This window comes from Colletotrichum aenigma (assembly GCF_013390185.1).
Source record: "Colletotrichum aenigma strain Cg56 chromosome Unknown KSG_Cg56_contig01, whole genome shotgun sequence".
In the NCBI taxonomy this organism is placed as follows: domain Eukaryota; kingdom Fungi; phylum Ascomycota; class Sordariomycetes; order Glomerellales; family Glomerellaceae; genus Colletotrichum; species Colletotrichum aenigma.
The window spans coordinates 940,065-963,768 of NW_023500907.1; the positions used below are offsets into that span (position 1 = coordinate 940,065).

Consider the following 23,704-nt stretch of genomic DNA (forward strand, 5'->3'; position numbering starts at 1 on the left):
ACATTGACGCCGTTTGACGACGCCACCACGAAGCTTATTCCCAAACGCCAGTCTTCCAGCAACAAACGCCAGCGGCCCGTTCGTCGCTAGTGTTCAGCCCTGTACTCGTCACAGGTGGTCCAACATTGCACCGGTCCTGCGTGCGTAGCTTGACGGAAGACAGACTTTACTGCATCCGGACAATGAGGGGGAGGCGCTGTCGAAATTGCTTGGGGGACCTCAAGCGCGAAGCGAGGCGGCCCAAAGTCCTCCCGGCTAAAGAGCGAAGCGCGCCCCCAAAGGCGCGAATCCTCCCAGTCGGCGCAACTCTTCATTTGCAGTGTCTGTCGGGCCCCGTTTGTTGTCTGCAGCCACACGGCACAGCGGACATGGCCAACCTGGGAACATAGCCAGCCAACACAGTTCCAACACGCGGATCACCACCAAAAGGTCGCTCCGGCGTGCGGCGCAATCAAGCTCATCGTGGCGTCAATCCATGCGCTCCTGCGCCGAGATGGCGCTGGGTCGGGCCAAAGACGCCTTGCGAGGCGTTGTTTGGGACGCTGGTTGGTAGTGTTGAACGGCGTGTTGGAAGCGGACGATGGAATCACCATCCGACATCTGCCTAGCTGTATGTGAACGGCGTGTGGGGGATTGAAGTATAAAGAGAACGACTTCGCAGTTATGTCTTCAAGATACTGGGTCATTAGAATCATTAGCAAGCAAAAGGATCAGAATTGAAGCAACATCATCTCAATCGATCATCATCTCAAGACCAACCCAGCACACCACCAACCAACACACTCACAATGGCATCCACCACCATCCGCAAGGCCGTTATCACCGAGTTTGGCGACGAGTCCAAGGTCAAGGTCATCCAAGACACCATCGACGCCCCCGCCGCCGACCACGTCCAGATCGCCACCATCTACTCCGGCTTCTCCGGCGCCGACATCAACATGCGCAAGGGCGTCTACCCGCTCCAGAAATCGGCTCCGCTGACCCCGGGCTACTGCCTCGTCGGCACCGTCAAGACCAACGGCCCCGGCGCCTCCAAGTTCTACCCGGGCGACACCGTCGCCGCCATGACCGTGTACGACGCCGAGGCGGAGCTCGTCAACATCCCCGAGAAGTACCTCGTCCGCGTGCCCAACGGGCTCGACCTGCAGCAGGCGACCGCGCTCGTGCTCGACTGGGGCACCGCGTACGCCATGGTGCACGAGCACGCCAAGGTCGCCAAGGGCCAGCGCGTCTTCGTCCACGGCGTCAGCGGGGCCGTCGGCTTCGCGCTGATGAAGCTGTGCCAGCTGCAGGGTGCCGAGGTGTACGGCACGGCGTCGGAGCGCAACCACGCCGCCGTCCGCGCCGAGGGCGGCCACCCGTTCGTGTACACGGACAAGAACTGGATGGCGGCCATGAAGGAGATGGGCGGCGCGGACGCCGTGTTTGACCCGCTCGGCTTCGAGAGCTGGGACGAGAGCTGGACGATTTTGTCCAAGAGCGGCATGCTGATCGGGTTTGGGGGCAACTTGAACTCGCTCGGCGGGGATGGTAAGGCGCCGCGGTCGACGGTGGTGCCCACGATGAAGCTGTTGGCGCGCGGCATGGTGCCGTTCTGTCCCAAGCGCACGTGGTTTTACTACATCACCCGCGATGATGCGACGTTTGAGCCGAACCTGAAGGCCATGTTTGGCTTGCTGGGCGAGGGCAAGATCAGAGTGCCCATTAAGAAGGTGTGGGATCTGGAGGATGTGCAGGACGCGCATCGCCAGTGGGCGAGCGGGACAGGCGTTGGGTCATTGATCATTCGTGTTGGCGACGCCAAGCAGCAGTGATCATGACGATGCTAGCTCGAGTGTATCTATTCTCACAGCGTTGCGAGTTTTGCTCTTGGTTGATGAAAGTAGATTGACTCGTCATTTCATAGTTGAGATTCATAGGCAATGACGAGAGTCGCCAATTCTTACATGCTTAAGCACCTTCCTGATTTCGCTTGGCCGATGTGGACGCGACCATGCGGCGTAAGATCATTACTTGCCTGAATGATTATGTCGGGATCATTTTATTCCTTGCTGACATTGAACACCTACTTGAAAACCACATGTTCCCCCTTCTTCATCTCAACACCACCGCCCATCTCAAACTCAATTCGACTAACTGATAGTGTAACGGCAGGGCGATAAGATAAAATCCAGGCTTGCATGAGCGACGTGGTTGGGGAAATCGATCGATCACTCTCACACAGCCGCGGCAGCCACCCGAAGCCAAGCGAAGCGCCCGCACCAATTGGCACTTTTTCCTCTTCCGCATCTCATCCCTTCTTCATCAACCCACGCTGAAATCTCATCAAAAACAGTCCACAATTCACGGCGCTCATTTCAGGCATCAAACTTACAACCCTCAATATGGGCTGGCTCACCCACCTGGCCATAGCCGGCCTCTTCGGCGCCGCCACCGCAGCGAGCAAACACAAACTCCACGACTTCGACTGGGACACCATCACGCCCACGCACAAGCTCTCATACCACCCCTGCTACTCCGAGTACAACTGCACGCGCCTCATCGTGCCCCTCGACTGGCTTGACGCATCCAACCCGTACAACGTCACTCTCGCCATCATCAAGCGCCCGGCCAAAGTGCCCGACTCGGACCCGGCGTTCGGCGGCACCATATTCACGAACCCAGGCGGGCCCGGTGGCTCCGGGGTCGAGCTCATGCTCTCAGAAGGCTACGCCCACCAGGAGACCGCCGACTCCGACCGCAGGAAGTACGAGATCCTCAGCTGGGACCCGCGCGGCGTGCAGTTCACCACCCCGCGGCCGGATTGTTATGGTGAAGACAGCCTGGCGCGCGGCACCGATATGATTCAGAAGCTGGCCGTGGGACCGATGAGTGCTGGTCCGGATGCGTTGAGGAGGCAGTGGGCTAGGGTCCAAGGTTATGGGAAGCTTTGCTCGCAGAGCGCGGTGAATGGGTCGATTATCCCGTTTGCGACGACGGCGTCGACTGTTCGGGACATGGTTCACATTTTGGATAAGATCCAGGAGCTGCGTGACGAGGAGGCTGCTACCGCCCGGGGTGGTGGGGATGGCGATGCGCAGAAGCCGCTGCAGGCTCGTGAGGACAAGAGACCATTGCGGCTGCAGTACTTTGGGTTTTCGTACGGCAGTCTTCTTGGAAACACTTTTGCGTCGATGTATCCCGGTCGCGTCGGCAGAGTCATCCTTGATGGCATCGTGGATGCTGATGACTACGTCGAAGGGGTGAGTCCATCGCGTATCACAATGATGGTTGGGAGCAAGATTGCTGACCTCATTTGACAGGGCTGGAGGACAAACCTTCAAGACACCGAGGAGCTCCTCGAACAATTCTACAAGACCTGCTTCACCGCAGAATCAAAGTGCGCCCTCTACCGCCACTCAGATACGGAATGGGAGGACATCCGATCGCGAGTATCAGACCTCGTCAAGCGTCTCAACGACGAGCCCATCTCCGTGCTCGACGGCAAGCTAACCCACATCCTCACGGGCTACGACGTCGTCGACGCCTTCAAGAGACCCCTCTACGACCCCTACCGCAAGTTCGTCCCCCTCGCGGACAAGCTCAGCGCCGCTGTAGACGGCAACTACACCCTCCTCCTCAACGACGCCGTCGAGTCAATCCCCGAGCTCGACCAGGCCTGCGCCGCGCCCAACGGCACCGCGCTGCCCTCAACCTTCGGCGACGGCGGCCAGAGCATCCTGTGCGGCGACGCCGAGGACCACACCAACTTGACACTGGCGGCGTTCTCCGCGTACGTTGCGGAGCTGGTCGGCCAGTCGCCCACGTTCGCGGGGTACTGGTCGCAGATCCGCGTCGCCTGCTCGGCGTGGGATGTCCGGCCGAAGTGGCGGTACACGGGCCCGTTCAGCACGCCGCCGCACGATCCGGCGGTGGTGGAGGGTAAGCCTGCGGCGCCGCTACTGTTTCTCTCTTCGAGGCTGGACCCCGTGACGCCGTTGAGGAATGCGTACAAGATGACCGCGCGGCACCCCGGGTCGACGGTGGTGGTGCAGGAGTCGATTGGCCACTGCGCGTTCGCGACGGGGAGCAAGTGTATGAAGAAGGTCATCCAGGAGTATTTCGAGCGCGGGGTTGTGCCGGAGGATGGCAAGGTTTGCAAGCCGGACTGCGATCCGTGGGATGGGGATGATTGCTTGCCGTCGACGAAGGGGATGAGGGTGGCGGGGTTGGGGCCGCCTCACGAGATGTCCTTTGCATGAGTGCGGTCGTACCTCACGGTTTCGATAGATGGGCGAGACGTAGAGCGGGCGATGAGGCTTCGTCATGTGGGTGACCGTTAAGAGGGAGGAAGCACAGGAATTACAAGATGTCTTGGAGGTCCAAGACAACGATGGTCAGCCTGCGATAATATGTCTCCCGAACAAGCTTCACAGTCAGCCTCCAACGGGTAATCTGGTTTCCCGCTGAACGCCATCTGAGACTCTTCCGTCATCATTGGATGGGACTGAGATCTGGGGATTCGCAGCTGACTGCAGGGTGCAGATGTCAGACCCACGTAGGCGGAAGCCGAGGGCGATCACCGAGCTGTGAATACCCGAAAGGAGCACAAATCGATTTCTGCCTGAACGTGTTGTGATGCGTGATCATTGGCTCGACAAGTGTAGTAGCCTTTTGTTGAACTTCTCTGTCATCACAACAACTCGTTCCCTTGACTCTCCATCGCCGGGACTTTCTAAGTGTACCCAGCTCACCGCCGGCGATAATGTCTTACTCAGAACCAGTCTTCCCACCTCAAGTCCAACGTTACACGTGCTAGAAGCCCTAAGCTGAGACATGCCTCTGAAAAGATATACATTTTTCCTGCTCTTTCGCCCCGCGATAGCGTGGGGCGCGGCATTCGAATACGAGGGACCGTTGCCCCGCGTCAGCCCTGAGGCGATCTGATTCTGACATTTCCGCCGCCGAACGTGCCGGTGCCGTGCCTCCCCAGACTTGGCAGGACGATCGACGATGCACGCATTCGACTAGGCAGGCTACAGCAGGCGGAATCGTGGGGAACAGCGTCCTGGGAACATGCAATTGTCATGTCATCCCTAGCTGCCCACTCAACCGCATATTCTTTTCAGCTCCTCGGAAGCCAAGGGTAGAAGACATCACGCTAGGGTCTCAGTCAGCCCCAGGATCGCTTCCGCCGTAGTGGCTTACGCGCGACGTCGGCATTGGCTGAAGTAACGCCACAAGCAGGACGTTTGGGCTCGTTTGGCGGGGTGTTGGCTATCTACACGAGGTTGTTCGGCCTTTAACCGGAGTTGGTATGAGGCATGCAAGAGGGATGCCAGCTGAACGGAGCGGAATTTGGCCGTGAGTAGACATGACGAGACGAAAATAGATAATCGTTGGGGTGTACAGATTCATTTCGTATTGGCTATTGTCATGATGGATGCGGCGTCGACGGTTGAGGGAGGACGACGTGTTGATCGCGGCCTGGGTGCTGCCGTTGGGGCACGACGAGGATTGTGAGAGTGATGGACGAGTCGGGTCATACGCTTAACCGAGTTTGTGATCTCTGCGCCTTACGCTATATTGATGAGCAGAACCTTGAGAGTCTGTATGGCTACATAAGCTCGACATGATCTCCAGAAGATAACACCATCTCGACATCTCATCGCCTCATCGCACAGACCAGAGCCTCCATCGTTTACAACCCATCCTCAGACTTCAGTCGCTGTATCATTCCATCTCTCAACATGAAGTTCGCCGCAACCCTCCTCAAGGCTCTCGCCCTCGTTCTCCCCGCCCTAGGTCACCCCCTCGAGGAGCGCGACGACGTGCAAACCGTCCACCTCACCTTCCACGGCGGCCCAGCCTCCTACGACCTCGCCATCCCCGCCGACGGCAACACGTACCCCACAAGTAAGTCACACACATCACCACCACCGCATCTCACTTAGGTAAATGAACACCGATGCTAATCCATGACTGCAGACAACAACATCGCCATCGACAAGATCGACGCGAACGACTACTTCGCTTACTCCAACTGCCAGTTCAACACCGCCGGCGAGAAGACGCTCGTCCAGTCCATCAACAACCAGAACGGCGACCAGGCCATCATCGTCGGTCCGCCCCAGCCCATCATCTCGGTCAGCTGCCAGGGCTTCTGCCTGGGCATCTATGGCGATTGCTACAAGAACGGCCAGTTCGTCGCGTCGTGCTGCAACGGCTTCTGTGCCGCGAACAAGTGCAGACCCTGGATTGCCCCCAACTAAGGTGGAGTCTTAGTTGCGAACGGTTGGCTTTGCGCGTGGTTTGTTTGAACGCGGGGTCAAGGAATGAGTAGGCCTGGGGTGTGAGGTGGACAGTTGTCGTGTTGTTGCGAATGGCTGCTGTTTGTTGTGAATTCTCTTAATATTCGCTTATATGAGCCTGAATATACTATCTTACCTAAGCAATACATGTCTCAGCTCGTACCTATGGTTTGAGTGATGTATTATTCGACGCCGCCTATTGCCTGGTAGGCACCCGGTTCCTCGGGCCGGAATGTGGATCCGATACCGGCCCCGAGGCCCGGTTAGCCCCACTCGGCTTCCTCGGCAACTCGGACTCGTACTCTCGGTCGTCAGCTGGTGAGAAACTAGGCGCCGTTCTTCGCCGTTCAAGTCACATAAGTAAGCTTATTTGGATTATTATATCCCCATAGGCTTAGAGCCGCGTCATGTTTGCGTCTTCAACAATGACGACTACTCATGCCTGCTGGGATAAGTTCTCGAGTGGGGATAACCGGCTAAACTTGACTTCGCGGATAATTTCCTGTTGGGTGGCTGTGTCGTACGTCAGGTTACCTATGTTGCCCGGCGGTGCTCTGAAGGATTCCAACAAGGCTCTTTGCAGGGGCTCTGGTTGCGTTGGCAAATCCGTATTTAAATACCACGTGTCTCCTGAATATGGGTTGCCAAGTTCTAGACCCCAGGCTGAGGAATAAGTTTTGATCTCTTTTCCAATAACCATCTTTATATGCATTACATCCACATAGATCATTAGCCATTACATCATTCGTCCAACATGGCATTTAACCCGACAAAAGCAATCGTCAACAATGAAGGCTGTGACCTCCACTACTGGTACCAAGGTCAAGGCCCCCTCATAGTCTTCGTCCCCGGCGGCAACGGCCACGGTCGGCAATACAACCCCCTCATCACCGCCCTCTCGGGCGCGTACACCTGCGCCACCTTCGACCGGCGCCAAATGTCCGCCAGCCGGGTCGCGGCCCCTAAGAAGCTCAGCCCGCCCCAGCAGGCCCGCGACATCCGCGCCGTCATCCGCGCCCTCGGCTTCGACAAGGCCGTCGTCTTCGGCAGCAGCTCCGGCGGCCTCTTCTCGCTGCAGTTCGCGCACGACTTCCCCGAGATGGTCGACCACATCGTCGCGCACGAGTCGCCCGCGACCAACCTGCTGCCCGACGCCGCGGCCATCTACGACAACATGTACCACCTGCGGGAGGTCTACGAGGCACAGGGGATGGAGGCCGCGGCGGCGGAGTTCGAGCCGCAGTTGCTGGGGTACGACGACGAGGGCGTGCCCAGGCCGATGGAGCCGGAGCCGTGGAACGCGCAGAATTTCTGGGCGAATGAGTTTGGGCCGTTAATGGGGTACACCCCCAACTTCAATCGTATTAGGGAGAACGGAACGAGTGTTGGGCTGATGAGGGGAGTGAGGAGTCGTGATGCTTGGTACGCGAGGTCGGTGGATGAACAGGCCAAGATTCTGGACTGTCCGCGATTCGATGTCCCTGGTGCGCATGAGGGCTTCCAGGTTGAGTGTGAAAAATTCTTGCCGCACTTCCACAAGATGTTGGAGACTCTGGAGAAGAGACGGAGGGAGCGGGAGCGGTCGTAGGTTTTGCGTTCGAATAGAATAGCACACAGCTGGGTATGAACGAATCGTAATCTGATCGCTGCCGTTCTTGTTGAGACTTGGGACATGAACTCTGCAACGTCTGTCAGTTAAACTTGAGCCTCTTCAGCCCTCGCTTCTCCCGCCAATAATTCGTCCCCTCGAGCATCTCCGTGCAGCCAACCAGCAGCCAGCCCCATTTCCTCAAAAAGGACTCCGTAGCCTCCCACCCCCTCGGGTCCCAGGGCTCGCCCCATACAATAAGCGCGGCCTCCTCGACCCCGGCCCCGGCCCCCACGTCCACAATGTCCCGGCACATGTCATCCTCGTCAATGTAGTCCTCGCCCTTGTCCGCCACGATCTGCAGGAAATTGTCCCGCATCTGCGGGTGCGGGAAGAAGTCGATCCAGGGATGGTGTTCGACAGCGAGCTGTAGCGCCGTGGGGCGCATGTTCTCCGGGCACGAGGGCCCTGTCGTTGACGGGCCGAGGCCTGGGCCCAGTTTGTTGAAAGGGGAGATGGCCTCGTAAGTGAGCCACTCAGCGTTGAAGTCGAGGGCCTGGGCGTTGCGGACCATGGCGTGGAAGACGTTGACGCGTACGAGGGTCGTGAGGTACCCAGGACAGGGTTTCCCGTTGATGTAGTCGACGTACGCCTCCTCGGCAAACATGGAAAGCATCTGCCGGGTCTCCTCGTTTCCGAGCTCGCAGAGCTTGGAGACGTTGTTCCTGAACACGTTCTTGGGGGTGGTGGCTACGAGAGATTTGGACTCGGGGCTTGCGCTTGATGGCGTTTCTAACTTTATCTTTGCCGCGGTCAGATCGAATTCTGAGTCCGCATCTGGCGGTGTTGTCTGCTTTGATTTCTGATTTCGTCTCCCTGTTTCACGAAAGGGGTACTTGTGTTAGTCAACGAATCCAACACCGAGGCCAAGGTAAGAACGTAAGAGAAACAGTCTTAGTAAGGATTGACTAACGCCGTGCTCGTTGGTTCAAGCGGTTCTGCAGTTTCCGCCTCTCAGCCGTACTGGTCACGCCGGTCCAGTCTTCGGAAGGATCACGCAGCTCCGCCAGACGCGGATTCGCCAGCACCGGGATCGACGTCCCTGCGGGAACGGCTGCTCCAGGGGTGAAACACATCTCCATCGTCGACCTTGAGTGGCCTGGCTGCTTGCTGTGCGTAATAGTTTGCCGCTCTACCCAGATTGTTCTTCCCGTCGAAAAGCTACCGGATCTGGCACGTCAGCGTCAGCAGCGTCGCGAGTGGCGGCGGCGGCAGGCGGAGGTCGTCCGTGAGGGAACGATGACAATGGGTTGGACAATAATGCTCGGAGATCAAGGCTGACGTTCCATATATGCAGCCTGCTGACGGTCTTCCACCATTGAGGGTGGCCAGGATGCTCCCGCGAGCCCGCAACTCTATCGTCGAATCGGTTTCGTTGCCCTCTGGTGGGGTCATTTCCCAATGACTCGGGCCTGGATGAAAGCTCTACCGTTCTCTAGAGAACAGAATTTTCGTCGACTACCCCTCCTTTTGTTAACAAAGGCGTTGCAAAGATTGTGCTGTCCTGTTCTCAACGATTCTTCTCCTCGACCGCTAGTCATGATTTGCATAGTCGCGGTAGATATGCCGTCTGGAACCACGACTCCAAGGAGAGAGAGGGTTTGTAATCGACAAAGGCGAAGCATATCGACACAAACGAGCGGGACGGATTTAACACCCCTGCACCAAATTTTAGCGGCGTCAGCAGGCTGCATTAGCGTCCGCCTCTGGCACTTAGCCATCCCAGCACATCCAATGAGAGGGCATTCCGACAGATGAACATCCCTGCCGACTGGTTCGAGCTCGGTCTGTGCCAGAACTTCCCCGACCCCCCAGTCTGGGTTCGTTACGTCAGGGCCTCGTGCGGTTTAGACTCTGCCAATCGTAGACGAAGACCGTTGCCAGGGGTAGGTTATGCACAGCTTTTCAGGATGTGAATCCCCTCGCCGCGTAACTCTGAGGCGCTGCGAATCGGTCCTTTGGTGATGGGCAAGGGTACAGCCATGCTTGTGTACTGAGTCGTAGTCTACCGGTCAGGATTCTAGTTGGTTCCTCTACAGAAGCCAAGAGCGCGTGGAGATTGTGAGTACCGCCTAGACAAGATTGAATGCGATAGTAGCACGAGGATCGTGATGAATCCTCTGATGAGTCAGGAGGTGAAAAGTTGTTATCTTCTATGAACAGGCAGAACACGGAGAAACTTCGGATCTGAGGCCACGAGTTGTCAATAGGCTTGAGGCCTTCTCACACTTCATGTTTCTTGTACCAAGAGGACACCCTATAGCTGAACCTAGAAATTGACTTGGCAGCTTAGACAACCAAGTCGCTCTCGGTTTATCACTGTGAGCAAACTGTACTTTTACTGTTGCGACTCGGCTTCTGGGTCCCGCGGGAGGCGTAGCCCGAAAAGGTATCATTTGGCCGGAAGGCTGGCTACTGCGAAGGATACGTGGTGGACGTCGCTTTCCATGCCAGCTTAGTGGGTACCTTACGCCCGTTTTGAGTCGAAGGGGCGGAGCGGAGCCGATGATCGCGCTCAGGGGTTGTCCTGCCCTATGAATTGCTACATGATGTAGCGCTTGGTGAAACGGGTTTTCTGGCCTTGTCAATCTGTATAGTATAGATGGAAAGGATCATGGGCTTGATGGAAGGTTTTTGTGGAACTACCTCATCGTACGATACGCATTCATCAGTGAGATGGAAAGAGAAGGGGGCATTGGCACAACTGCCGGCTTGGCAAATTGGCCCAAGAGGATGGCTTTGATCAACCTCCTAGGGGTAGGGCATCACCATAGAGAACCTTGGAAGTCTTACATTCGAACATGCTCATCAACCACTGTACATTTAATTCATTCTCTGCATATGGCCTAAGACCACGTAGCTCATACTGTAGGCCAGTCATTTCTGAACCGGACGGAAGGCTGGTTTGACTGAGATGTACGTAATGCCACCGGCTAGGCGAATAGTAGTGCAAATTCCGCCAGTAATATCCCACCCGCCAGCTAGACCTCTCGTCCGCCCCCTTGCTCTTTAGTGCCTAAGGAAGCCTCTGTACAGCATATCTCCCGGCTACCGCCCTCATGGCTGAACACCATCTAACCAGTAACCATACTTGCTTTCCTATCCCCTGCTATTGCGGGTCATGTCGGATGACCAACCTGTCCGTAGCCACTACACCAAGCCTAGAAGCCCCTCCTTTGAGAAGCATTTGGCAATCATCGTAAAGACTACGCCCGCCATGCAGACCGAACCGCCGAAGACGGAAATCTGAGTGAAGCCGTGGTACTCGTTCAGCAGGGCACCACTGACCGGCGGTCCGATTAGCACAGCCACCGAGGCAATCGAAATGCCCATTCCCATGTACGTTCCAATCTCCTTCGGCGATTTCGGACATAAGGTGAAGACCACAGACCCTCCAGAGATGATGGCCCCTGACGTGAGGCCGTAACATGCCGCAAACACAATAATGCCCGCGTTGGTCGTCGCCTGGGTCCAGCAGAAGATCATAATGCCGGTGAGTAGGCCTGCGAAAAAGAGAATGTTGATACGTCCCAGCTTATCGCCCAAGATTCCAGGAATGATTCGACCTGGAACCGAAGCTCCGTTGATGATCGCGACGAGATACCCTGCGAGATTTTGGTCCATTCCGTGCGCGATGCCGAACGTCGGGAGGTAGAACATTGGGATAAACATGCCGATGAACATGAACATGACGCCGAGGATGAGGAACACATAAAGGGGGTCTCTGAAGGCGGTCCACAGGAAGAATCGAGTCTTTCGAGGGGGAAGACGCGCTTTAACTGCGAAGGCCGAGAAGATCAACAGCGGGATCATGATGAAGGCGCAGATTCGAACCGCCCAGCCGAAGCCCAACCGGTCCAGCAACTCCGAGAGAACAATGGGGAATATCACCGCGCCGACCGAAGAGCCTGCGATTGCGAGACCCATAGCTGCGCCTCTTCTCTTGCAAAAATACTGCGGCGTGGCGGCCATGGCGGGGAACATGATCAGTCCGTTTGCGATACCGCTCAACACGCCCTGGGCCAACATAAACTGCCAGTACTCGTGGCACAAGCTGGTCATCATGATGGAAAAGATGTATAGACCTGCTGCCGGGCGGATGACCTGGGATTTGTCAGTCGATGAACCAATTCGCGACGAGCGTTCAAAGGGCGAAGCAAGCTTACCCAGGCACCATAGCGATCAAAGACAGGTCCCCCGATTGCGCCAGAAGCAAAGACTAGAAAAGCCTGGATGGATCCGATCCATGAAATGTCGTCAGGCGTGTGATCCGACAATTGATTCCGCATGTAATACGCTTGGAAGACACCGAAAGAGTTGGTATATCCCAAAGAACAGAACAAAATGGCTGCTGTGCCGGCGGCCACAAGCCACGCGCGGGTTCCACCTTCAGGAAAGACATCTTCATCTGACTGCGATACTCTCTCCTGCTTTTCGTTGCTGCCTGTTCTTTCCTGACGCGGAGTCGAGCCGCTTCTGCCACTCTTGTTGGACTCTGCCCGCGATTGCCGTCGTGCTATCCGTCGAGCCTCACCAGGTTGCTCCTTCGTATTGGAGCAAGCCGTCGCCGGTCTTGAAGGCATCCTGGACTCCGGTGGCGTTGCGAACGCTTCAATCGCAGGTGTCGACGGTGTCGAATCCGTCATCAGCGGCGAGTCCTCGGTCGACTGGCCATCCTCGTCTGTTGTGATGGCCTCGTCTGTCGTGGTTCCTCCCAAGCCCTCGGTGCCCTCCCTCTCCTCCTGCGCGACATTCACATACTTCGTTTCCTCCATTCTTCACGGCGCTCTTGGAGATTTTCTGCTCAGGTTTGAAGTTGTATGGGCGAAAGAAGGGACTGGGGAGAACACCTCGGGACACTGCTCAGGGTGTTGCGCGACATTGAGCTATTCAATGGCCGCCCCGTCTGCAACCCGATACACTTTTCTCCTCGTCATATCTCATGTGGTTTTCGGGAGTCCGTTTCCAATGCCTCGTGCAGATTTCGAGTTCTGTAGCTGCACAGGTTCTTTGTAGGAACGTGCCAGTCCGAGCCCATCGGCCCATCACCGGCCGAATCGCTTGGCTGCGGACGCGGCACGGTTGAAAGCGGACGTGCGTCTGCGGCCTCCGGAGGATCGGTGTTACAACTGGTCTGAGCAGACGCAGCTTCAGCCCGAGTGGTGCCGTGGATGGAGGAGGTTCAACTTTGAAAGTTTGAACGTTTGCGACGTTAGAAAGGACCCAAACAATCTGGGTTGATGTTTCACAGATCTGAGATTAACAACCTCGCATTGGATGAGAATCAGTGCCGTATCATGGTTTTCTGGTCGGGATCCCAAACAGAACAGAGCGCCGGGTTTTGCTATATGTCATCTCAACATCGATAGCAAAAGGGCCAGACAGCCGGGTCATTTGAAAGTGCGAAAAAGAAACGAACGTAGCGGTTATTCTGCCGGTCGCTCGGGACCGCGATCACATCTGGCACCCTGCACGCCAGTGCCCGGCTCGTGCCACGACATTAGCCTACATCATGACCTGCCTCATGACACCCAGCCATAAGCAGCCACCCGGAAGAGCCGTTCCTCATGCTTTAGCACACTCAACCACTCCAATCTCTGTCCCCCCCCTGCGGTGGATTTTGACAATCTTCAAACCAGATGCTTTGGTGATCTTCTCAAACCCCTCTTCAGTGCGCTCTTTGCCTCCAATGTTGAGCATGATCATGTCAGCAGCAGCGCTTCTAACAGACGGCGGGTTCGAAACCACTTGTTCCATTATGAGAACTCTAGCGCGCGGCTCATCTCTGGGCAAAGCGGCGCAGAGATGCGTCAGAATCTCGATGGAGGCTTGGTCCGACCAGTCGTGGAGTACTCGGCGGAGCAGGTAGATCATGGCGCCTGTCAAGCAACCGTACTATTAGCACTGATGCGCGGCCCGCGGACATCATACCTTGTTGTTCCTCTCTGACAGGGCGTACTTACCCTCGGTGGGGTTCTCCTGCATGAAGTCGTGCCCGACTTTGACAACCTCGAACAGCCCCTGATCGTCTTCTCTCGTCACCTCGCTGATCACATCTGGGCGGTCTTGAAGGACGCATCGATGCTGCGGAATGCTTGGCACAGCTTCGAGAATATGCTTGAGCGTATCGCCGTGGTTTCCACCAACATCCACTATCAGCGGCCTTTCTTCCGATGCGGCAGACATGGCCTCCTCCCCGATCCAAGAGAAGTCGTAGATCGAGGCCGGTCCGCCGTACCGTCCGGCGATGGAACCCTGAGACCTCATCGCAGATGCAAATATCTCAGCTCGCTCCGCGTCAAGATCGGTGTGCTCCCACACGGTGAGCTCTGGACTGCCCCAGGCAAATGTGTACGGATTGTTTGACACGCCAGCTGGTTCGCGGTTTCCGTATGTGGCAAAATACTCCTGCCAATGCGTGTATCCGCGAAGGCCATGGCTGAACATGACTCGAAAAAGATTGCCAATCGGGTTCTTGTGTTTGAACATTCGTGAAGACGCCGAGTGAGCGACGTGGCCTGATGACGTCTGGACGAGTCTCCCAGTGGAAACAAGCATGCCTCCAAGGCGGGCTTCAAATCAAGCCAGTCAGCAAACCATTTCTTTCCTTTCAGGAGGTCCACTTACCCACGAGGCTCTCATCTGCGTCAATAGAGGTGGCGAGATCTGCGTACGAGATACTGCCCTTGTCTGGGATAGCGTCGAACAGCTTCCATTCCATGAACTGATTCAAAGCGCCGATTTCACCCATCTTCACCTTGGTCAGTCATGTAATAGAATTGTGATAGCATTGAAACTAGTCAAGTTGTTGTTGAGACTCTTACCGCGACGGCGAATCCACCAATCATTCCTTCTGGCCCTGTTGTAAATTGAAGGATACTCTTTGCCTTCATAGACATCTTGGACTTGGATGCCTTATCGTCTGTCGAGGCAAGGGCTCTGGCATCTTGCAAGAGCGACTCGGCGAGAGCGACCAAGTTGTCACAGGGATTGAGCGATCCCATTTTGGCTCTTGAGTTTTGTGCGCGGTTGTTGTGTGATTGCAAATCAGAGTTGGAGGTAATAGGGATAATCAGAGTCTAGAAAATGAACGACAGGTGAAAGATAAACAGCCCTTTATGTCCGACCCTCGTCTTCAGTCTGGAACGTCAGCCAACGTAGAACGGCGCCAGCCTCATTTAGTGAACCAATCCTTCGGACGCCATGGTACGTACGCCTCATTCTAGGCATGCAGTCAGACGGCACATGTATTTTCCTCTACGTGCGAAAATGTTTGTCCATTCGATCCGATTGACGACTTCGGAAAGCAGGCTCCAAAAGAGAAATCGGTGGATGATGATAACAATCCGGACTTCCCCAACTCTGACATGGGAAGATGATACAGAAAAGATTCGTCAACCATTCAACTGCGCCTCGTTCTGTATGATAAGCGTCGCTTGAGTGACTCTTGCTGTTCAAGTGCTGGACTTGGCGCTCGCCCGAGCCTCACTCGGCACGTCTTGGCCGGTTATCTTGGCCTGCACGTCAGGTCGTCTTTCTCTGCCTCTTACAACTTGAAACTCCATGGATTCCGACTCGTAAAACGATTGCGACAACTGACCCACTAGCAGCGTACCCAATGATGGTAATCCTCCACATTCCATCGGGCTCGCGCTAAATGGATCATGAGCTTGTTGTCGTCCTCAACGTCCGTTGAGCCCTGAATCAGTAAAGGGTAAATTCAGCTAGACTCTTGCTATCCGTGCGAATACTTCTAGCTCAGTGGCCGGGTAGTGATAGTTGGCTATTAGAAATAATTTCGAAGATGACAAAGGAACAACGACAATGCCGGAGAGAACGTTGATTGAAATTGCGACGATGGAAAAAATAAGAATAATGATTATGTAGCTTGTAAATAAGACCGACAAGTAACAGTCTGCCCGCTGAGCAGGGAATATCCGCCCGGAAAGCAAAATACTTCAGCAGGGAATCTTACACCACCTATGAGATCTAAGGTTGATACGCCGATACAACTTGCGCAACATCACTCGCCACTCGTGCCATAGTACTATCATATATACGGATAATATTGAATATATACTAAGATTGAAGGTTTAGGAGAAAAGTTAGGAAAAGGGGGTATCAAGTAAATCCGTCTACATCCACGTCTTCGTGTTCACGACGCTTCGAAGGTCCATCTCGTATTCTGCATCCGCCTCTCTTCTGACACTTCTCATGCTTCCTGGAGTCATCGGAGTCATTGGTGTTCTCGGCGTTCTCGGCGATCTCAACAGGCTCGGGCTCATTAGGCTTGGAGTCCTGTGTCCGCCACTAACGCTTCCGCTTCCTCGCCAAGGGGGTTGGTAGGTAAGTGGCTGCAGCGGCGGTGGTGGAAGAGGCTTCATCCGCGGGTCGTGATCGTTTGAAATATGAATTATAATCATGTCTTCTTCAACATCCGGCTCCGTTGAGCTTGATTTTGGCGACATAGGGATAACACCCTTGTCGCGCAACGACATGTGACTGCTGCCTCTGTCGTGTGTTTCTTTGATTTCCACGGTCGGTCCGCGGATTGTTGTCAGAAGACCAGGGATCTTCTTGAAGAGGGGTCGTAGTGCGGGAAGGCTTCCACACATCAGTGCGACCGATATCTCGGTGATGCTCCATGTCACAAAGTCCACGTTATCCCCTGTACAACGATGTCAGAATTTTAAGCAGCTTCAAGGATCAAATGCTTATGCAACGTACATGTGGTGTCGTATGAATCAGCAAACAGGACCAGCCATCTAAGACGAACGATCGAAGTGATGCACGCGCTAATGTCTGTTAGCATGAGGCCCGTGAGATTGCAAAAGGCCGATGAAGAGCAACAACTCACAATGATCCCAAGCTGAACATGAAGATGACCGCCAGCTTCTTTTTCGACCCGAGCTGCAACTGGCTGAGCTGCTGAATGGGCATGGCGAGAATAACAATATCTTCGACAATACTGAGGATAGCGCTGGCCAGTGCCACGGCGTTGAGGTCCACGCATTTACGAATGAGAGTCCGGTCCCAGATGCCGGCAATCGGTGTGCATTCGAACATGATGACGAAGGTAAAGACCAGTCCATGGCCAACGAGAAAGACAAAGACAAGTCTGTTCACAAGCTGAAACTTGCGGCTTGGGAAAACTCGCGCAAACAGCGCGACAATTGACACTTTGGCCAATATGAGAACGATAATGTAGAGCATCTGAACAGCATAGTAAAGCTGCCATGACAGTTAGTGCACGATCGAACCATGGATAGTCGCGACTGGAGACTTACTTGGATGATGCGCTGGGCGTTGGCGGGGTTGACATTCCAGTAGTGAAGGCCGAATCCAAGCTTGGCGCCTTGAAGATGTTAGTACTTTGCCTGAGAGCAGATCCACGATGAACTTACTTGCAATGACACATCCCATGGTGGCGGCTAATACAATCTTCCTCGCGGGTCAGTATCTCTTCAAGGGCAAGGTGGAAGCAATTGGCACCTACAGCTGTCACCAACGTAGTCCAATCGTCCAGCTCCAATTTTCCAGCGATAGAACGCCTTGAGACAAGTCTCAGAATCACAACGGGGAACGTAAGAACAGCCAGCACGACTACGACCAACTTGATTTCGAGATCTCGGGATGCGTGGGGATACGGTCGGCAAAGGTCATCGGTCATGTACGACAACTCTGTAATTGTCTGTTAGCTATGCTTGCAACTCTCCAAGTCAAAACGCATACCCATTTGATCTCGCCATTCGCAGGAGGTCTGCACGCATCCAGAGAGGCCCTCCAACAGGGTCGTGTTGGTGCAAACGCACTGGGCGATGTTATCGAGTGGGCATCCTGACCCAAGAAAAGAATCGGTAACGCACGAAACCTGTCCAAGGATTAGATCTCGCTGATGCTCGCGGCTTCGCGACAGACAACTTACCGCGCATTGAGGGATCTGGCTGATGAGATCAAGCGGCGAAGTGGTAGTGTTACTGGCCTGACCTCGGACGGTCTCAGCTGCCCATGGCAGCAGGACAAGCGCCCACTGAAGGAGGCCTTTCATGTCAAGTAAAACGGAGATGCAAGAAGACCAGAGACCAGGAATTGTCTGCTTGAAGAATGAATATCTAGTCCAGCTATACGTTTCAGCGAGCACGGAGCATGATACCAGATGCGGCCATCTGCTGCGACCCTAGAAGAACCAAGACAGAGGATCCCAAGCAGCTGGATCGTGGGCTGCACATAAGTATCTTCAAAGGCACCGTCGCATTGCCGCGGGCAGGTCCGTATACACCGATGCAAGATTCGAGGAACGCCTCGTGGGTATCTCCAGCCGTTGAACTATGTCTATTTCTGGTCTGGCTCTCATGTGCGTGAGCCCTGAGAATCTGTCATCTGTCTCTTGGCATAAAACCTCGAAATACTACAATATGCATGCGGGCTGTCTGATATTGATTCGCCCCACGCAGAGTTTCTTGAAGTTGGGTTACAATATATCCTAAAGATGGTTTAACGCAGTGAGCCACTCGCCTCGATTCGGCATGAGCGATTGCGCCGGTGGGAAGGGTGAGGCCAGGACTGAATCATGACCCCTGGAGCCGGCTGAATGGTCCATTGGTTCGTCCGATGTCCGCTGGGTCGGGGTTTCACATTGACATGTCGGTTGGTGAGCCCGTGCAACCTCTCCGGCCATTTTGCTGGGTCCATGATGGAGTTGATGGGCGTTGAAAGAGGGATCACGTTGCTTGACCTAATATCGGGGAACTCAATTCTGTGGCGATTCCGCCATCGGTGTGCTATCAGCTCTCCACTTGGTACATGCACTTTCTTACCCTTTCATGCAGAATTGACAAGTACCCCGCCCGTTATCGCGAGCCCACGAACCACGTGTGATGTGCGTGCGATTCAAGGCCGCCCGCCCGCCCGCGCGGTTGTGCACGCCCGGACGTCTTACTGGACCGTGATGCTGGCCGATGAGGGCCGGCGAGGAGGAGACGGATGGATTTGCGCGGGTCTGAGGGGCTGGGGGAACAAGGGCATTTCGATATTGAGGATTGACATTGACGTAATCGATGTGCCTTATTCAATCATCTGATGCTGCATGAAATGTGACGAGTCAAAGATGGAAAAGATAGCGATGCCAAAGTCCGAAGCACGAGAGCCTCGCAGACAACGAGAACGACAGTTTGCGAGGCGCTAACGCCACAGCCGCGCTGTGTGACGAGGGCATTCCCTGACTCAAGCGCAGGAACCCAGCCGGCCCTGTGCCGCGCCAAGTCCCCAGTCTGGCCCTTCATGGCCCATCCCTCGGCCGGGCTCGCTCTGCCAGGCATGCCGAAGCTGTCTAAATAACCTTCTTGCCGGGTGCTCCGGTAGGGAACGGGATCACCCTTCCCATGTGTCTCGCGGTTGTGTGACGAAACCAACATTAGCGCACCCTCCAAGCCAAGGCAATGTTGTCCGATAGATTGCTTATCAGCAGTTTGAGCGGTAGCCGTAATCTGCCACAATTGTGGCTCATTAATCGTGATGATTGCCTCAGTGCAGTTATCCCAGGTTGAGCTTAGTTAGACTGAGTGACTGCCTTGGCAGGGCGACTCATGTTCATGCAGCCTTTCACGTGCACATTCGACTCGGCGCAATCAGCGCAAGCTCAATAATATATTGATTTGTGTTGCGCAATACCCCGCGTGCCGTGGGAATGCTGGTTTTCTCGGGGAAAAGGCAAGAACTCTAATCCGGCTACTTAATCACCAGCGCCCGTACCAGATGACGATCAGACATGGCTCATGCAGTGCATCCCATTATCTCATAAGCTAGACACCGCCGTTTTTCCGATTACTCACAGAAACTGAGTTACCGGCATCAGAGTTGCTGCCCTCAGATGAAGTGCGCACAGCCTTCTCTTGGACCGGAGCTTCGGTAACGGTGGTGTTGTTGATGATGCGCCCAGCCGCGTCGTGAGTAGCATCCCATTCGGCAACGTCGGCGTAGGGGACCTTCTGAAGCTGGTTACTCTGAGCACCGTCCTCAAAACTAATGAGTTCATGGCGCAACTTGTAGCCCTTCCATTTTGGGGTGAGGAATGCCCAAAACCAGTAGTAAGCTGCACAGGCGAGAAGACTGCAATCTCGTTAGCCGTTGCGAGTCAGATTATTGGGGAGAAAGACTGCTCACATTCCCACACCGGTCACCGCGTACGTCGCATACCAGAAGCTGACGTCACCAGCGTATTGTCCGCCTGCTGGCGGGTACCATGGCATGATCAGAAGGTAAAGCTGGATGCAGATGTTGAAGATGATCACCACGTGCCACGCTTTGAACTCGGGCCCGGGGAGGCTCAGCTTACTCCGCCGCCAGCGGACGACATAGATACCCACAGCCATTGCCAAGTTAAAGGCGGCCTGGGGAAAGACTCCGAGATCGTTGACTGTGGCATCGTTAGCGAGGCGGGTCCCACGCCGAGCTCGGGGCCATGTATGGGGCTCGTACCAAAAGTGAAAGCGTCTCCAGCCGGGACCGCAAGAATCATTAGTGCAGTCAGAAACCAAATCACGGCATAAGGTCCCAATGGCGTTCCAAAAGGCTTCGTAGATACCCAGAATCTTGTCCAAGGCAGTACGCCTTGGCGACCGCACTCTCTGATGCGGCGAGAAAGGCCAATAATAACCGCGATCATATTTCCGAAAGAGGCCAGTGCAATAAGAAAGTTCAGACCACGCACAGCCCCAGAGTTCCCGAAGACTGCCGTGAAGAACAGGCTTGCGACTGTCAAGCCGGAGTTCTCAAGATCTTCTCTTGGTACTAATCAGAAAGAATAAGTTAGCCTTTCTGTGGCGCTTGGCTGTTGTCCAACAACTTAGGTCATAGCTCACCAGCAGCGAAGAAAGCAACGTTGGCGAACATGTAAAGAACGTAGACCGTGGTCAAAGCTGTGGTAGCGTAGATCTTAAGAGATCTGACGGGATTCTGCGGGCGCACTCAAACAAGCATATCATCACTTGTGGGGGATCCTCGGCCCTTCGGCCACATACCTTCACTTCATTAGCAACATTGAATGCGTTGTTATAACCTTTTCATGCGTTAGTTGACTCGACTTCGTCTTCGAGTCTAGCTCGAAGATGTCATTTGAAATTACCTCCGTATGAGAAGATGATGCGGTAAAGTGCAGTAGTCATGCCGTAGGCAGTAGCCGAAGAGCTACCAGACCAGGCATCTTTGAAGTTTGCCGTGGGGTCTTGAACCTTTGTGTGTCCGCCTCGAACGACGAAACCAGTGATGATGACGAAAAGCAAAGTGCAAATCTTCACGATCCCCACGCCGTTGGAAAACCAATAAGCGTACTTGGTGTTGAACACAAGTGCTGAAGATGGTCAGCCTATTGAAACCAACGTAAAGATCAACTGCAACATACTCAGTGTGGCTAGGGTGTAGCAGGCTAAGGCGGTCCCCTTGATTTGCCAATCTGTGCCCTCATGGCCGGATATGGCAATCAGGTAGTTTGCCATGACTTTGCATCTGATCAGCGATTGAGTCGTGGTTCATCATGCGTATGCACCTACCCGTGGCGTTTGCACTTCCGAAGGATAGGATAACACTCTGAACTGCGAATGTGGTTGGGAAAAGCCACATGGGACGGGGGTAGGCTTGTTCGAGGAAGACGACTTCGGACCCGGATCGACTGGGGAAGTATGCGGTGACTCGAGGTAGACGGCTCCAGATGCCATGCATAGCTGATCGCGTGATTGGGTCAGCCATTGTTGCCATTCTAGCTGCCGCTGTCGGGTTGCGTGCATGGGAAGGCTTGGTGACTTACTAAGTAACCAAGAGTCCAATAGACAAAACTGACACCAACGGAACCAGTGCCCGCGAGAATCGAAGCAGCTTGGAAATGTCAGCATGCCCTGTGAACTGCGAAGTGCCCGGAGAGAAGACGCACGTGTTGAGTAGATACCAGCACCGATCATCATCGTGATGTTCAACAACGTGATCGTAACCGGCCCGACGGAATATCCCAGAGGTGAGTTGTTCTCAACGGGCGCGCCGGAGGCGTCTTGGTATGTCGGATGTGCATCATTACCGCCCTTTTCGCCGATGTACTGAACGCTTCCATTGGAGATCTGTTCGACCTGGCCCTCGGCAACGGTGCCAGACGTCGCGGCCCGGTCCCCAAAGGGCCTGCGCCAAGCCATTGAGACGCCAAGTACCAAGAGACGGGAGAGACGGAAGACTAGCGGGTAGGGCTGAAAGCAGTGTTTCAGGAGAAAAGAGCTTCGCCGTTGGATGGCAGTAGTGTCGGGAGGAGGGACAAGGTCACTGCACAGCGCCAGCGATCGAGAAGGAAGAAGAAACGCGATCGCCAGGAAACCTATATACCATGCAGAATTTTTTTACTCGTCCTCTTCCTTCTCGGAATGCCTCATCGGAATAGGCTTAGGGGATGCAACACACTTGGAAATCAAGACGGACAGTCTCCGCCAGTTTAGGATTCCACTTCCCATTGTCAGAGTCCATTGAGAAGCCTAGGAATGGCCGCTTCGTAAGCCATAACTAAATGTCAAATCACTATAGAGCTTTGACTTCCAAGTAAATGTTGGTTTGTGGAATTGCAATTCTACAGCTGTCAGTGGTCGGTGCTGGTTTACGGCCCGATGTTGATTTCAACATTGGAGGGGTGGATGATACAATCGGCACCGAGGTAGGGGGACGACTGGGTTACTAGACAGGGTTTGTCAATGACAACAGATTTCACTGTCATGGCGAATATCCGCTTCCGTCTTCCGCGATTCTGCATTATATTCCGAAGGCCTTTACTGGCACTTTCGGATGCATTTGCGCAGACACTGGATGAGTTTATTGCTGATAATAAACGTCATGTATCCCATTCATAGACACGCTTCAGGCAGTTTATCTACAAGTAAAATGATAGCAGAGAGCAGGAAAGACCAAAGATTCTCTAACGCATCACATGTTGCGCCTTTCGACCAGTTCAGTTTCTCAGAGAGAAACCGGGAGCTGTTTCTTTCTGCAAGCCAAAAGAGCAATCGAGGTCATTAACGACCAGCGGGAAGTGGACTCGGTCGGCCGAGGAGGGTGGGATTTCGGCAATTTAGTACGTAAAGGCAGCCTTGAGCGAATGACGCGATCTACAGGAGACCCCATTACGGGAACTAGGATTGGGGCCACGGTTGCGTGCTTGGGGCTGGCCGTCCAACCCCGGCCAAAGGGCGGGGATATTCCGGCAAGATTCATCTTAGGAACATTGGCTTCACCAGACGACGGAACTTTTTCCAACCAGCATACAAACATTAGTAATGGGTGGTGAGATAACGCTGTCTCCGATTTCCAATTTCGCCACTGAGAAAGCCTGTAGTCAACATCCAGTACAACAGTCAAGTCATATCAAAGCTGAAAACCGTTAGATCCTCAACTTGAGTATCTTTGTGATACTTCGTAATTGTACACTACTAGCGGTGGGTGATACGGGTTCACGATACCTACACGCGGGCCGATCATTTGTATGTATTCGCTTATTAATACTGAAGAGATCACGAATACATAACTAATAGTATAATACCAGAAGAAAGGTCAAACACAGGATAGAGCCTCTTCCGGACATCTTAGGGCCAGACCAGTAAGGTCACCAAGTGTTCAATACACAGATCCTATCAAGAATTCATGTTATAAGAGCATGCAGTTGAAAATCTTCAGTAGGCGTATTTAGGGTGCGACAATGATATGAAAATAAAACAAAACCGTCACCTAAGCCTAGTTTCGTTAG

At 54.4% G+C, this 23,704-nt stretch overlaps 8 protein-coding genes across 8 annotated transcripts; 4 read left to right on the forward strand and 4 right to left on the reverse strand.

Moving 5' to 3' along the window:
- Positions 1-1,064: 1,064 nt before the first annotated feature.
- indc11 lies at positions 1,065-1,814 on the forward strand (the record flags this gene model as incomplete). The annotated part of the gene is made up of 1 exon (XM_037315519.1): positions 1,065-1,814. The coding sequence occupies one exon, from the start codon at positions 1,065-1,067 to the stop codon at positions 1,812-1,814; it is 750 nt and encodes a 249-aa protein (XP_037185969.1).
- Positions 1,815-2,384: 570 nt separating this feature from the next.
- Positions 2,385-4,241, forward strand: tap-0 (Tripeptidyl aminopeptidase; the record flags this gene model as incomplete). The annotated part of the gene is made up of 2 exons (XM_037315520.1): positions 2,385-3,242; positions 3,303-4,241. The coding sequence occupies 2 exons, from the start codon at positions 2,385-2,387 to the stop codon at positions 4,239-4,241; spliced, it is 1,797 nt and encodes a 598-aa protein (XP_037185970.1).
- A 1,488-nt stretch (positions 4,242-5,729) lies between these two features.
- CGCA056_v000260 (uncharacterized protein) lies at positions 5,730-6,251 on the forward strand (the record flags this gene model as incomplete). Its single annotated transcript, XM_037315521.1, has 2 exons — positions 5,730-5,895; positions 5,968-6,251. 2 exons carry the CDS (start codon positions 5,730-5,732, stop codon positions 6,249-6,251), a joined length of 450 nt encoding a protein of 149 aa, XP_037184831.1.
- Positions 6,252-7,044: 793 nt separating this feature from the next.
- Positions 7,045-7,878, forward strand: CGCA056_v000261 (putative hydrolase; the record flags this gene model as incomplete). Its single annotated transcript, XM_037315522.1, has 1 exon — positions 7,045-7,878. The coding sequence occupies one exon, from the start codon at positions 7,045-7,047 to the stop codon at positions 7,876-7,878; it is 834 nt and encodes a 277-aa protein (XP_037184830.1).
- A 103-nt stretch (positions 7,879-7,981) lies between these two features.
- On the reverse strand, positions 7,982-9,020 carry CGCA056_v000262 (uncharacterized protein; the record flags this gene model as incomplete). Its single annotated transcript, XM_037315523.1, has 2 exons — positions 7,982-8,754; positions 8,852-9,020. 2 exons carry the CDS (start codon positions 9,018-9,020, stop codon positions 7,982-7,984), a joined length of 942 nt encoding a protein of 313 aa, XP_037184829.1.
- A 2,068-nt stretch (positions 9,021-11,088) lies between these two features.
- On the reverse strand, positions 11,089-12,713 carry apdF-13 (Aspyridones efflux protein apdF; the record flags this gene model as incomplete). Its single annotated transcript, XM_037315524.1, has 2 exons — positions 11,089-12,042; positions 12,105-12,713. 2 exons carry the CDS (start codon positions 12,711-12,713, stop codon positions 11,089-11,091), a joined length of 1,563 nt encoding a protein of 520 aa, XP_037184828.1.
- A 3,360-nt stretch (positions 12,714-16,073) lies between these two features.
- On the reverse strand, positions 16,074-17,986 carry CGCA056_v000264 (Satratoxin biosynthesis SC1 cluster protein 4; the record flags this gene model as incomplete). Its single annotated transcript, XM_037315525.1, has 8 exons — positions 16,074-16,606; positions 16,666-16,733; positions 16,796-17,169; positions 17,226-17,293; positions 17,343-17,379; positions 17,435-17,619; positions 17,671-17,809; positions 17,864-17,986. The coding sequence occupies 8 exons, from the start codon at positions 17,984-17,986 to the stop codon at positions 16,074-16,076; spliced, it is 1,527 nt and encodes a 508-aa protein (XP_037184835.1).
- Positions 17,987-19,739: 1,753 nt separating this feature from the next.
- MUP1-5 (High-affinity methionine permease) lies at positions 19,740-22,115 on the reverse strand (the record flags this gene model as incomplete). The annotated part of the gene is made up of 10 exons (XM_037315526.1): positions 19,740-20,046; positions 20,101-20,353; positions 20,416-20,727; positions 20,799-20,892; positions 20,958-20,995; positions 21,062-21,286; positions 21,338-21,433; positions 21,486-21,656; positions 21,748-21,807; positions 21,863-22,115. 10 exons carry the CDS (start codon positions 22,113-22,115, stop codon positions 19,740-19,742), a joined length of 1,809 nt encoding a protein of 602 aa, XP_037184834.1.
- Positions 22,116-23,704: the final 1,589 nt, after the last annotated feature.